At 39.4% G+C, this 12,311-nt stretch overlaps 2 protein-coding genes and 1 long non-coding RNA gene across 3 annotated transcripts in view; 1 reads left to right on the top strand and 2 right to left on the bottom strand.

Moving 5' to 3' along the window:
* LOC118768356 (citrate synthase, mitochondrial-like) overlaps positions 1-3,195 on the bottom strand; it is an 81,936-nt gene extending 78,741 nt beyond the window's left edge. Inside the window, exon 1 of the mRNA XM_036514672.1 lies at positions 3,035-3,195. Within this exon, the coding sequence (XP_036370565.1) occupies positions 3,035-3,091 (57 nt within the window). The 5' untranslated portion in view covers positions 3,092-3,195. The remainder of the gene's footprint in view (positions 1-3,034) is intronic.
* LOC115225911 (protein O-mannosyl-transferase TMTC3) overlaps positions 1-12,311 on the bottom strand; it is a 355,782-nt gene that overhangs the window by 95,937 nt on the left and 247,534 nt on the right. The gene's annotated exons all lie outside the window — the stretch shown is intronic.
* LOC118768359 overlaps positions 6,381-12,311 on the top strand; it is a 15,534-nt gene continuing 9,603 nt past the window's right edge. The window contains exon 1 of the long non-coding RNA XR_005004181.1: positions 6,381-6,393. This is a non-coding gene — a long non-coding RNA (uncharacterized LOC118768359). The remainder of the gene's footprint in view (positions 6,394-12,311) is intronic.

Below are 12,311 nucleotides of genomic sequence, written 5' to 3'. Positions count from 1 at the left end.
ATATATACACACACACCTATCTCTACATACAATATATATATAGACTTGCTCTAAAACAGTCTATTTCCATCTTTTTGTATATCAATCTCTTTTATCTGCCAAATTCAGCACGAATCAACGAGTGATCCTTTGTGTGGTCGCACAGTTTGCTAGAAATAGCAGCAAAATCTTCGAATAGCATCCAACCGTCTAAAAATGAAGGACACACTGGTTAATCTAATCTTAAATCTGAATAAAAAACAGAATGGTCACAGCTATGTCTTTTATCATAAATGATCGGGATGTCCCTACAGCCCCACCGAAAAAATATCGAAAAATAGCAAAGTGAAACATCAGCTTTGCTAGATATAGCAGCCGAACCTCCATTATATAACATACATAAAGAAATCTAAAAAAAAAAGTTGGGATGGTCACAGCTGGAATGTCTTCGATTATAAGGTTAGCTTCAATTAGGGTTGACACAGCAACTCTTTCTCTCTCTCTAAATATATATATTCTCTTTTACTATGATTTGCTTCAGACATTTGACTGCGGCCATGCTGGAGTACCGCCTTTTAGTCGAAGAAATAGACCCCCAGGACTTATTCTTAACGGTTCGTCTCAACCGCTACCAACAAACATCGATACCCCGTGTATGTGCGTGTGCTTGTATTAGTTTCAGCCTAAAGGTTCTGGATATGCTGGGGCACTTCTAGTGTTGGCCGTTTACAATGGCCATTCTTACGCGACTGCCTTTTGCCGAACCGCGAAGTTACGGGTACATAAACGTCAAGCGATGGTGGGGGACGGACATACACACACATAAATATATATATATATATATATATATATATATATATATATATATAATATATATATATATATGTGTGTATATATATGTATGTATGTATATATATATGTATATACACACACACATTATATGACGGGCTTCTTTCAGTTTCCGTCTACCAAATCCACTCACATTTTGGTCGACCCGAGGCTATAGTAAAAGACATTTGCCCAAGGTGCCACGCAGTGGGACTGAACCCTGAACCATATGATTGGGAAGCAAGCTACTTACCACACAGTCAAGCCTGTACCTTATATATATAACTACCGCTTTATAAATGTATGTACCCCACCCGAAACTCTCAGCCCTGCAAGTCTATGTAATTTTTGTCAATTAGTAATAAAAAGCGTGTATGAATGTGTGTGTGTATATATAGATATACATACACGCGCACACATACGTCAGCAGAGGTGTACCATACACGTACCTCTGCCTACATTTTTTTTAATCGAAAAAGGGGACGGGTGCGTATGGTACTCTTCCGCCTTTATTTTTATATTCAAAAAATAAATATTGATTATAATTTTTCGGTAATACAGTGATTTTATAAGTTGTTTTATCTACAGCTTTTCAAATTAATTTATGTGTGTATATACTTTAACCTACCGTAGAATACAGATTACATGGCATATCGCAGTCCAATCTGCTAAGACAGGGCAGTCACGGATGGAATGCCTTTCAACATATTCAAGGATGAGCGAAACAGAAACTGGATTTTAGTTGTTGTCGATCAGACAAGATTAGAGAGAAAGTCGAGACCTAAGGATTAATGAATTTCACATGCATTTATACACGCTCGACATTACACATCTGAAAGAAAAGACAACTAGACGGGTTGGATTCTTTTTATAGAAACTTTCGCATATCCTCTCTCCCTGTTATCCACTCAAACTATTAACCTATCTATCTATACATACAACTGTCTCACCCTTTGTCTATATATCCGGCATTCTATCAATAACACTTTCACCCTCACTGTGTCTTGTCTATTTAGACATCTCAAAAATAGACACCCCTCAATTTATATACAGGCACATATATCTTACACATATCATAAATACATTTATGTAGTTATATTCACACATCCTTTGTCTATCATCAATAACACTATTTCAGTCTATCTACCCAATGGTCTATCTATACCACACGTTTATGCAAAAATTGCTAGTAATATTAACCAAGTTCCCTCAAACCACACTACCGCTGTTGGGATGGTCACGGTCGGAATGCATGTATTTAAACCAAGAAGCTCCATGAGCAACTTTCCAAGGATCGAGTGCTTGCAAGTTTTGTAAAAATACTTTAGCACGAAATTGAATACTTCTGAATAACTCCCAAATTCTCAACAAATAATAAAAGAGCGAAAGTAAGAAATACGCACACCCGGTGTTTAGGGGTCAGCCAATAACTGCTTCTAATTTAGGCATTTTTTTAGGAGAAAAGCGGTTTCTCGATTTACTTCGACTCCCAAAGTTGACCTCAGCGAAATTTGAACTCGAGAATATAAAGGAAGAAGAAATGTCTTTAAGGCATTTCTGTCTCGCTACACCAATTCTTTCCTCTTCTAAAACCTCTATCCTTATCAATCCATCTTTTAATTCACCATCTATTCACCCGCTTCATATCCTAATCGATACTCCTACATTATTTCTATCTCATATATATAAATATGTATATATATACATATATATATATAAGTTCAGCAAAATTTAGATTCAGATGAATATGGTACTTAAGTTAAAAGCACCATAATTTTGTATGGTATTATCCATATAAATCAAATGGGGAGATTATAATCAAAATTAGCAACAAGGATACCTTAGGATATCCTTGTTGCTTATTTTGATTCTATATATGTGTGTAACTTTTTTCGTCTCTCCATCTGCCGAGCTTTTTCTCTTTTCTCCTATTGCAATTACATTCACTATTTCTTTCTTCGTTATCTAGTTTTATATACGCAAACACACATACATATACACACACACGTCTAAATATACATATATATATATATGCATGCGTCGATCTATCGATCAAGTTGACATGTGAAGAAGCGCACAAAAGATACTTCATCGATTCACAAAACTGGACGGATTTATACTTCAGGGATACTTATTTTCGGGATTCCTATTTTACAAACAGAGAAGAAAAGGAACATTAAAAGCTACGAAAGAGGAATTTAAAAAATGTCAAAAAAAGATATTTTACCTTTCTCATAAAACGAGAGAAAATCTGGCCGGCAAGAAAGCGTGACATCTCTGTCATTGGAACAAAGCACCGTCTGGGGCTGTGTGGGAGCTTTTAAGAGAGACTGGATCCGACTTACCACGCGCGGCTATCGACCACTCACAGAACACAGACGTCAGTCGAACACAGAATTATACCCCACCACAACCGCAACAACCACCACCACCACTACAACAGCACCTCTCGTGCGCGCGCACATACCGTACACCACATACATAAACACCTCTCTCTAGCGAAAACTGCGTTGGAGATCTTTCCAAAGATAATGAGCGGTACACACTCTTCGTTCCTGTTTAATGCCACCATTTGGATGCTTTCAGCGGATTCCTTTCTGTTGCAAACATCTGAACTAGATTTCCAATTTAAAGAAACTTTTCTACCTCCCACCAGTCTCGGAGGCCCTATAAAAAAAAAGGGTCGTGTGCTTGCCCTTCTCTTCTGACTAAACGATAAACAAAAGAAAGTGAAAGGAAAACAATTGCTAAACCATTCTTGCATAAGTTGAGAAGAAACTCGTGTTCCATGCATGGTGCGATGTTTACGTTTTGATAAAACTCCACATCTATTTTATTATTTGTATGTAACATTGCATCGCCGACATCCAGGAACTGAAAGTTGAAGTCTGATGCGTGATGACTGTGGACAGCTGTTTCCTTTTTACTTTGAAGCTCTCCATTATATACAACGAAAGGTCCTCGGCAGCACTTCGAAGTTTCGGTTTCTTCTGCAGTACTAGCATATACTACATTCTCCCATGGACTACAGACGTCTGTAAAACTTAAGTGAGCTTCACAAGGGAGTTCTTATTCATCTATTATAGAATTGTCATCACAAATAAGGACACTGTCGGCTGTCTCCAAATGCCACACGTCTGATTACTCTAAAGTCACGAATAAATACACTTAAAATATCCGGACCCACTTAAGTGCTCTCTCTCTCTCTCTCTCTGTTCTTCGGAGCCGGTTTCCCTTATCTCTTCTCATCTTCACCTCTACTGCATTAATCATTACTCCTAGACCCTTATATCTTATGCGAGCTGGCAGAATCATTAGCACACCGGATAAAATGCTTCGCGGTATTTCTTCCGATTTTATATTCTGAGTTCAAAATCCGCTGCGGTCGACTTTGTCCTTCGTCCTTTCTGAGTCGATAAAATAAGTACCATTTGGAAAGGGGGTCGATGTTATATCAACGTAAACCCCTCCTGAAATTGCTGGCTTTGTGCAAAAATTGAGACTAATATATAATGTATATGCAGGCCTGTGCAAGAAATTTTGATTAAGATGGCCAGTTACTCCTTCATGCAAGTCTCGCCCTCTCACTGAGGCCGATACTGCAAGACATCTTTGCACAACTTTTTCACTGTTCTGCTTGTTTGTGACATAATGCGTTTTGCGTCCTTACTTAAATGTTATATACCTTCGACTACAGCGAACACGTGTGTGTGTGTGATTCGATTAGAGGTTACGTTAGCCTCATGTAGGGATGGTGTCATCCAAAGCAATACTGGTTCGATACATGCATATATATATATATATATATATATATATATATTGATAAAAGTGGTATATTTCCGATGGCCGGATAACTGAAGAGATGACGGCGTGGATTTCCCCCTCGGCATCCGAAACTCTGAGTTTTATCATGGCTACCGAATAATTGTTACATATTACATTTACAGATATATATATATATATATATATATATATATATATATATATATATATATAATATATATATATATATAAAGTAGCCACCCTGTACGGTACACACATAGCTTATGCAAAACCACTACCGCCAATAAACGCAAGAAAGGATGAAAGGTAGACTTGACTTCGATCAGATTTGAACTCAGAACGCATAAAGTCGAACAGATAACGGGAAGTAGTCTATCTAACGCGCAAAGGACGCTGCCAATTCAACTTACACATACATAAGTATAGAGGCAGACACTCACACATACATACAAAGAGACTGAGACACATCGGATACACACACACACACATGCATGGATGCGCGCTTTTATTAAATTGCTGACAGTTAGCAGAAGCTCTTTCACAATTCCACCCTTCCAAGTTAACATGGGTGTAAGTGTGTGTATGAGTTACAATATACAGGTGTGAATGACTGAGTGTATGTTAATGAATGTGTGTATGTTCAACCTTGTGGAAGATAATCGATAAGAATGTCAGAAAGGTGGTTTGAAGGAAGTGAGAAGGACACAGCACGCACACACACACACACACACATATACATATACATACATGCATGGATGGGTACGCACACAAAACCCTCTCTTTCTCTCTCTCCCTCCCTCACATACCTACATGGACGAGAACATACACACACAAACTCTTTCTATGTCCCTCGCACACATACAAACAAGCATAAACACGTACATACACGCATACATATATGAGTGCGTACATACACACATTTACAAGCATGGACGCGTCGGTACAGACACACACACACACACACGCATACATACGAGCGCGTACGCACAATCTTATGTAAGCGCGACTTTACGCAGATTATGAAACCTTCAAGTCACTGTCCTTAAAGTCTTGTTTCGTGTAAAACATATCTATAAGTGTGTGTATATACAGCTTGTCAATATGTGCATATGTGTGTATCTCTGTGTGTGTGTGTGTGTGCATGAATTAACAGAGGTAAATCTCGGTTGTACAATCAATATTTACAATCTACTTGAGTTTCAGAACATTTTTCTGTGTTTAGACGCTTGTGCCTCTAAATGTATGTATACATGTGTTTGTGTGTATATATCTGATCTATCTATCTATCTATCTATATATATATATATATATATATCGTTTGTAGAAAAAAAAACAAATCTTTAAGAAGCACACTCTAAGATATAGAGCAGTATATACATTAGTTTTCAGACTGACACTATGTTCATCCGACAAACGATGGGAAGTTTTCCAAAAGCACTTGGAGCCTTAGATATTCTAACATTGATTTCATCATCTAGATTACTCTTAAAGTTTACTGTACTTCCAACTTGCTTCCTAACCACATGGTTCCGGGTTCAGTTCCACTGCGTAGCACCTTGGGAAAGTGTCTTCTATCATAGCTTTGTGAGTGGATTTGGTAGACAGAAACTGAAAGAAGCCTGTCATATATATGTATGTGTGTGTATCTTTGTGTCTGTTTGTCCCTCAATATCCACTTGACAACCGGTGTTGGTGTGTTTAGGTCCCTGTAACATAGCAGTTCAGCTAAAGAGGCTGACAGAATAAGTACTAGGCTTAGAAAATAAGGCATGGAATTGATTTGTTCAACTAAAATACTTCAAGGTAGTGTTCCAGCATGACTGATACAACTAAAAGATTAAAAGAATATATATATATATATACACTTATTTATATATATATTCCCTCCCATCTATCAAAGGAGACAAGCACTTTCACCCACACACACACACACATGATGGCTCACTAACAAAGCTTTGGTTGACCTGAGGCTAAAATAGATATATATGTATATGTATGTATATATATTTGTGTAAAGGTGCACGGTTCAGTGGTTAGGTTGTGAGTTCGAATCCTGGACCAGGCTGCGTGTTGTGTTCTTGAGCAAAACACTTTATTTCACATTGCTCCAGTTCTCTCAACTGTAGAAATGAGTTGTGATATCACAGGTACCTAGCTGTATCGGCTGTTGCCTTTCCCTTGGGGAGGCTGGTATGGATGGGCAACTGCTGGTCTTCCATAAACAACCTTGCCCGGACTTGTGCCTGGGAGGGTAACTTTCTAGGTGCAATCCCACGGTCAGTCATGACCGGAGGGGGTCTCAATATATATTATATCAGAGGGAAAAGGGACAACGAAAACAAAGGCAGGATGAATATCTCAAGTCATTTAGAATATCTAATTAGGGTAAGGTGAATTTTAAGTCTTACAGCTGTTTCTGGGATATCCCAAGTGACAGGCCAGCGTGTCCGTACACTGGGTAAACCGTCATCAGAGATAAGGTATGCATGAAAGTTCTAGACTGGAAAATTCACAGCTTATAATGAATAAAATAGTAGATAGAAGAACAAAGAGTAAAACTGTAGACAGAAGACTACAGACAGGAGAATAAAGTTCACCGTTCATCTTTGGTTGGCCAAAAGCTATAGAAGACACTGTTTCTCCCTTTCTCTCACATCCTTCATCCTTTCCTGTCTCTCTTTCTCTTCCCCTCCTCTCCTTCACTCTGTCTCTCCCCTTCCTCTACCTCCTTCTGTCTCTCTAACACCCCACCTCATCTCTTTCTCTATTCCCCCCTCTGTGTTTCTTCTTTTCCACCTCCCTCTATCTCTCACTTCCTCTCTACTCTCTACTCCCCCTCTGGGCTTAAAAAACGAAGATGGCACCAAAGTGGGAGAAGAAAGAATTGAATCTTCTGCTGCGAGAATGGACGATTGCCAGTGCCGATCCGCCAAACAACATCATCACTGCTGCACTGAGGAACAATGGCTTGCACAGAACCATTGATCAGATAGAGCGGAAGAAGAATGAATTCATCCGATCTTATATGCTCATAAGACCACACATTGACACCCTGGATGACATAATCGAAAACTATTGTTGCAAGGCTGATGAGGATGGAGAAGATGAAAAAAAGGAAAGAAAACCCAGAAGTCAACCACTATAAAAGTTAAGATTAAAAACTTCAGATAAAGGCACAAAGACTTATAAAAAGTATTCTTTCTGCGAGCATTACCGCTACTACTACAATTACCACCACTACTACCACTACATCCTCCACTACCAACACCAAAACCACTCCTCCACCACCACCACCATTACCACCTTCACATTTTCCTCCCTATGCCCCCTGGTAAAGGTTTCTCGGTCAAATGGAGCTTTCCCTTCACCTCCCTAAATCTAATTTATCTTAACCTATCTCAATGATATTTATATTCTCGTTAGGCATTGACATAAAACTCTACCACAAATACTGATGTTTCTAACAACTGAAACATGACTTAATATGTTACAACAAACCAACAACTAAAACTAACAAAGCATGATGTCTGGTTTCTGAGTTCAATCCAAGCAATGGAGTAATCAATTTTATTATGCTCCCACTGTTTACACACGTGTACGGATTATAAGCAGTTTTCAAGAGAAGTCTGAAGATGGAAACAATTTCTATAATAATCCTTCTGGTTACCGGTGCAAGGTCTAAAATTTAGGGAGAAGGGGTGTGTTGATTATATTGACCCCAGTACATGACTGATACTTACTTTATTGACCTCCAAAGGGATGAAAAGCAAGGTCAACCTCAGCAGAATTTGAATTCAGAACATAACTACTACTGACACTCCATCAGTTATGATGACGAGGATTCCAGTTGATCCGATCAATGGAACAGCCTGCTTGTGAAATCAACATGCAAGTGGCTGAGCACTCCACAGACACGTGTACCCTTAACGTAGTTCTCAGGGAGATTCAGCAGGACACAGAGTGTGACAGGGCTGGCCCCCTTTGTATTACAGGCACAACTCATTCTTGCTAGCTGAATGGACTGGAGCAATGTGAAGTAAAGTGTCTTGCTCAAGGACACAACATGTCACTGGGAATTGAACTCACAACTTTGTGACTGTGAGCCGAATACCCTAACCACTAAGCTATGCACTTTCACACTCAGAACATAAAGACATACAAAATGATTCCTGAGGACGACTGGCAAGCTAGGAGGCTGCACCAGGTCTCAATCTGATCTGGTAAGGTTTCTACAGCTGAATGCCCTTCCTAACACTAACCACTCTGAGAGGGGCCTTTTTACATGCCACTGGCATGGGAGCCAGTCAGACAACATTGGCAGTGATCACACTCGAATGTTGCTTTTTATGTGCCACCAGCACAGGACCAGTCAGGAGGCACTGACATAATATATATATTATAAAAATATGTTAATGTTATTTAATTTCTGAACGGTTTTGCTGCCATTTGTTTATGTAGTTTGATTTCTTTATCCATCAGCTTCTACTAAGATAGAGATGCAAGTAAAATTAATAATAAAGAAATGAAAATAAAACTTTGGAAACAGCCTAAAGGGAGATTAATCCAGAATCCTTGTCTGGTACCAGATTGATCCACAAATCTAATCAGTTTGTGCCAGTCACGAGGCCAAACTTCCCTGGAAGTTTAATCCGAATCCATCCAGTGGTTCTTGAGATGTCTTGTCCATGGACAACACGACTGAAAACAATACCTCCACCTTTGCTAAGGCGAAAGTAATAAGTGACTTAAGTATGGTAAAAAAAAAACATGCAGTAAAATACATAACCGGAACCTCAAAGCTGATGAATATATATAGACACAGGCTTGGCTGTATGGTAAGATTTTTGCTTCTCAACCACGTGATTCTAGGTTCAGACCCACTGGTACTTATTCGATAGGTCTCTTTTGCTGGACAGGTAACATAGAGGAACAAACCAACAACAATTGTCAAGCAAAAGACGGTGGTGGGAATAAACACTAAAACACACACATATATATATATACACCACACCAGCTTTCATATTTTCTGTCAAGCAAATTTTTCCACATGGTATTGGTCAAAGTGGGACTAAAGTAGCAGACACTTGCTCAAGGTGTTGTGTAGTGGAACTGAACCTGAAGCCATGCAGTTGTGAAGAAAACTTCTTAAACACATAGCCATGCCTGTGCCATAGGTAATGGTTTCAAACCTCAGCACAAGGCCAGCAGTTTTAAGGCAGTGGAAAGACCCTAGTGCTCAACTGATACCTATCCTACTGACCTGAAAAGGATGAAAGACAAAGTCAATATCAGCAGAATGTAAAGATGAATGAAATGCCATTAAGTATTTTGTCCAGTATGCTAACGATTCTGCCAGTTTGCCTCTACCATTAAATAATAAAAGTATAAATATAGAATTAAATACAGAAACGACTCAAAAATTTATTTGAAAATATATAATCTGTATACAGTGAACTCCCTCATATCTGGCACCTCTGGGGCCAGAGGGTTTCCCAATAACTGGTTTTCCTTGATATCTGATCATCACTATTTAGATTACTATAGCATCTTACAAAACTCATTAAAACTCTCTTCTGTTGTGAATGTACTTGGTTAAGCAGTGAAAGCATGCAATAAAAACGATCACTGAGGGATAATAATAATCGTCCTTGTTCCTGCTAGAAACCAAACCCGTGACCTTATTGATGATGAGTCGAACACCCTAACCACTTAACCACGTGCTTTCACCGAACCCTGCTCTAGGCAGTCCTTCCTTTGATATCATGTATCTGCTTAGGGGTTTTGATTCCTTCTTCCTGTTCTCCTGAAAATGAAGACAGTCATTGCAAGTGAGAGGCATCAACAGTTCCATCTGACTCTGATGGACACCTTTTGCTCTTGTCGTTCTTTTACTCATTGAAAAGCAAAAACTCTGAACGTAAGTAACCCTTTCCTATATGGGTACAAGGTTTGAAAACTTGGGGCCAGGAAGTTAATCAATTACTCGACTGGTACTTATTTTATTAACCCTTGGACAAAATGCTGCCAACTATGAAACAAACAACAAGATAACATTTAGTCTGTGTGTGGTGGTGGGAGTTGAAGGGACTGAGAGAGGTGCAATGGTGTAGTTGGTGGTGTGATGTTGGAGGTGATGCAGTGTCATGTAATGTTGTATAGCACAGTGCAGTGTTGTAAATTGTATTGTGTATGAGTGTATGGTGATCACTACGAGAGTGGTGTTGGTGGTAGTAGTAGTGATGGTGGTGGTGGTGGTGATGGTAGTAGTGGGTATGGTGGTAGTTAAGGTAGTAGTAGTGGTGGTGGTAGCGGATTTGTGGTGGTGAGCATGAGGGTTGTAGTAGTAGAGTGGGGTAGGGTTAGTGGCAGATTGGTGGTGGTGGTATCCTTTTGCACAGTGTAGCGTTGGAGGTAGTGTAATGCAGGCTTTACTGCTTACTACTATCATATCAAACACCAAGGCATATGAGTAGTTATAATATTGTGAAGGCTTTTACACCTTAATAGAGGATGAAAAAGCATTCAACAACATTGAGATAATTGATACATTGGTGATCGTAGAGACATCCAACATGAAATCAAGGACCTACAAAGCAAATAGGGGACAGAGATTACTAGCACGGTTGCAGTCACTTGAAAATTATTATGTATTCGGAGATGCATCCCAATTTTAGCAGACCTAATCTGCAGGAAGGAAACTGCAGCAGACCCTGAATCCCCAAGCTGACGATCTCACATGATTTCATGCATAGAAACCATGAAAATTTAGACTGAAACCTTTTGGTCACCTATTATGGCAGCTATACTTACATTAACCAAATATCACCACTGACTTCCACCATCACCAGTATTGTCCGTCATTAATAACACTAACCAAATCTACCCAAATCCTGACCATCAACATATATGATGCAGGGGGACTTGTGAAGGAATCTGGGGGAAAAAATTGCACTTATACGCCAGAAAATATGGTATGTAATAGGTGTGTTGGTAGAATTATTAGCAAGTGTGACAAAATGCTGAGAAGCATATCTTCGTGCTCTTTACATTCTGAGTTCAAATCCTGATGGGGTCAAAGGCTGTGAGCTGGCAATATCATTAGTATGTGAGATAAAATGCTTGGTGGCCTTTCTTCCAGTTCTTTACATTCTGAGTTCAAATCTTGCCAAGGTCAATTTAGCTTGTTATCCTTTCAAGATTGATAAAAATTCATTAAGTGCTGGGGGTTGGTGTAGTCTACTAATCCCCTCCTCTCAAAATCACTGGGCTTCAACTTTGCAATGGACTGGGACCTCATTCAGGGGAAATGTGATATCTGTCAATAATCTTAGAACCACTTTGATCATGAATGACCATGGGATTGCACCTAGAAAGTTCTCCTCTGAGGCACAAGTCTGGGCAAGGCTGGGTATGGGAGACCAGCAGTTTCCCTTGCAAACCAGTTTCTCCTCTTCACGCCACCAATGTTATCCAAGGGAAAGGCAAAGGCTGATACAGCTTAGCACCAGTGACATCGCAACTCATTTCTACAGCTGAGTGAACTGGAGCAGCGTGAAACAAAGTGTCTTGCTCAAGAACACAACACACATCATGGTTTGGTAATCAAACTCACTACCTCACGATTGTGAGTCCAATGCTCAAACCACTGAACCATGCACCTTCATACTAGTCAGTTATACAGCATGGAAACAGAGTAACCAGCTTTAGGAGTCCAAAGCCTC

Source organism: Octopus sinensis, linkage group LG28, assembly GCF_006345805.1.
Source record: "Octopus sinensis linkage group LG28, ASM634580v1, whole genome shotgun sequence".
Lineage (NCBI taxonomy): Eukaryota > Metazoa > Mollusca > Cephalopoda > Octopoda > Octopodidae > Octopus > Octopus sinensis.
This window is presented reverse-complemented; position numbering and strand designations above follow the sequence as displayed.